The sequence below is a fragment of the Antrostomus carolinensis genome, unplaced genomic scaffold (assembly GCF_000700745.2).
Source record: "Antrostomus carolinensis isolate BGI_N321 unplaced genomic scaffold, ASM70074v2 scaffold42482, whole genome shotgun sequence".
Classification (NCBI taxonomy): domain Eukaryota; kingdom Metazoa; phylum Chordata; class Aves; order Caprimulgiformes; family Caprimulgidae; genus Antrostomus; species Antrostomus carolinensis.
Window position 1 is genome coordinate 11,861 of NW_010302613.1, and position 711 is coordinate 12,571.

At 50.8% G+C, this 711-nt stretch overlaps 1 protein-coding gene across 1 annotated transcript in view; it reads right to left on the bottom strand.

The window, feature by feature from the left end:
* DRC7 (dynein regulatory complex subunit 7) overlaps positions 1-135 on the bottom strand; it is a gene marked incomplete at both ends in the record, with an annotated part of 11,639 nt that extends 11,504 nt beyond the window's left edge. Inside the window, one exon of the mRNA XM_010163838.1 lies at positions 1-135. This exon is cut by the window's left edge and continues 67 nt beyond it. Coding sequence (XP_010162140.1) covers positions 1-135 — 135 coding nt within the window.
* Positions 136-711: the final 576 nt, after the last annotated feature.

Sequence of the window (711 nt, forward strand, 5' to 3'; positions counted from 1 at the left end):
TTGCGGCCAGGGCAGAGGTGAGTGCACTGCTGCAGGAAGTGGTCAGCGATGTGCAGCAGCTTCTTTTCCTTCAGGGAGTTTGTCTTGTACGAGGATGGTAATTGGGATGTGTCAATGGAGCTCCAGTCAAAATCACTTCCAGGGCAGGAGGAGGCAGAGAGACACAGGTAAGAGGAGACTGAGGGGAGACCTCATTAATGTTTATAAATATGTAAAGGGCGAATGTCAGGAGGATGGAGCCAGGCTCTTCTCAGTGATGCCCAATGGTAGGACAAGGGGCAGTGGGTGTGAGCTGGAACACAGGAGGTTCTGCTTAAATTTCAGAAGGAACTTCTTTACAGTGAGGGTGACAGAGCCCTGGGACAGGCTGCCCAGGGAGGGTGTGGAGTCTCCTTCTCTGGAGACATTCAAAACCCGCCTGGACGCCTTTCTATGTGATCTCATTGAGGTTCCTGCTCTGGGAGGGGGACTGGACTGGATGATCTTTCGAGGTCCCTTCCAATTCCCAACATTCTGTGATTCTGTGTAATAAGCCAGGAGCAATTCAGGCAGGATGACCTGCTATCAAAACATGTCAAGGGCTCCCTGTTTCCCAGGGAAAAAAATGGGGATCATATCCAAGGACACGATTTGGACATAACCAAGCATCACAGAATCACAGAACGGTCAGAGTTGGAAGGGACCTTGTGAGGAACTGCACTGTGGACTTGT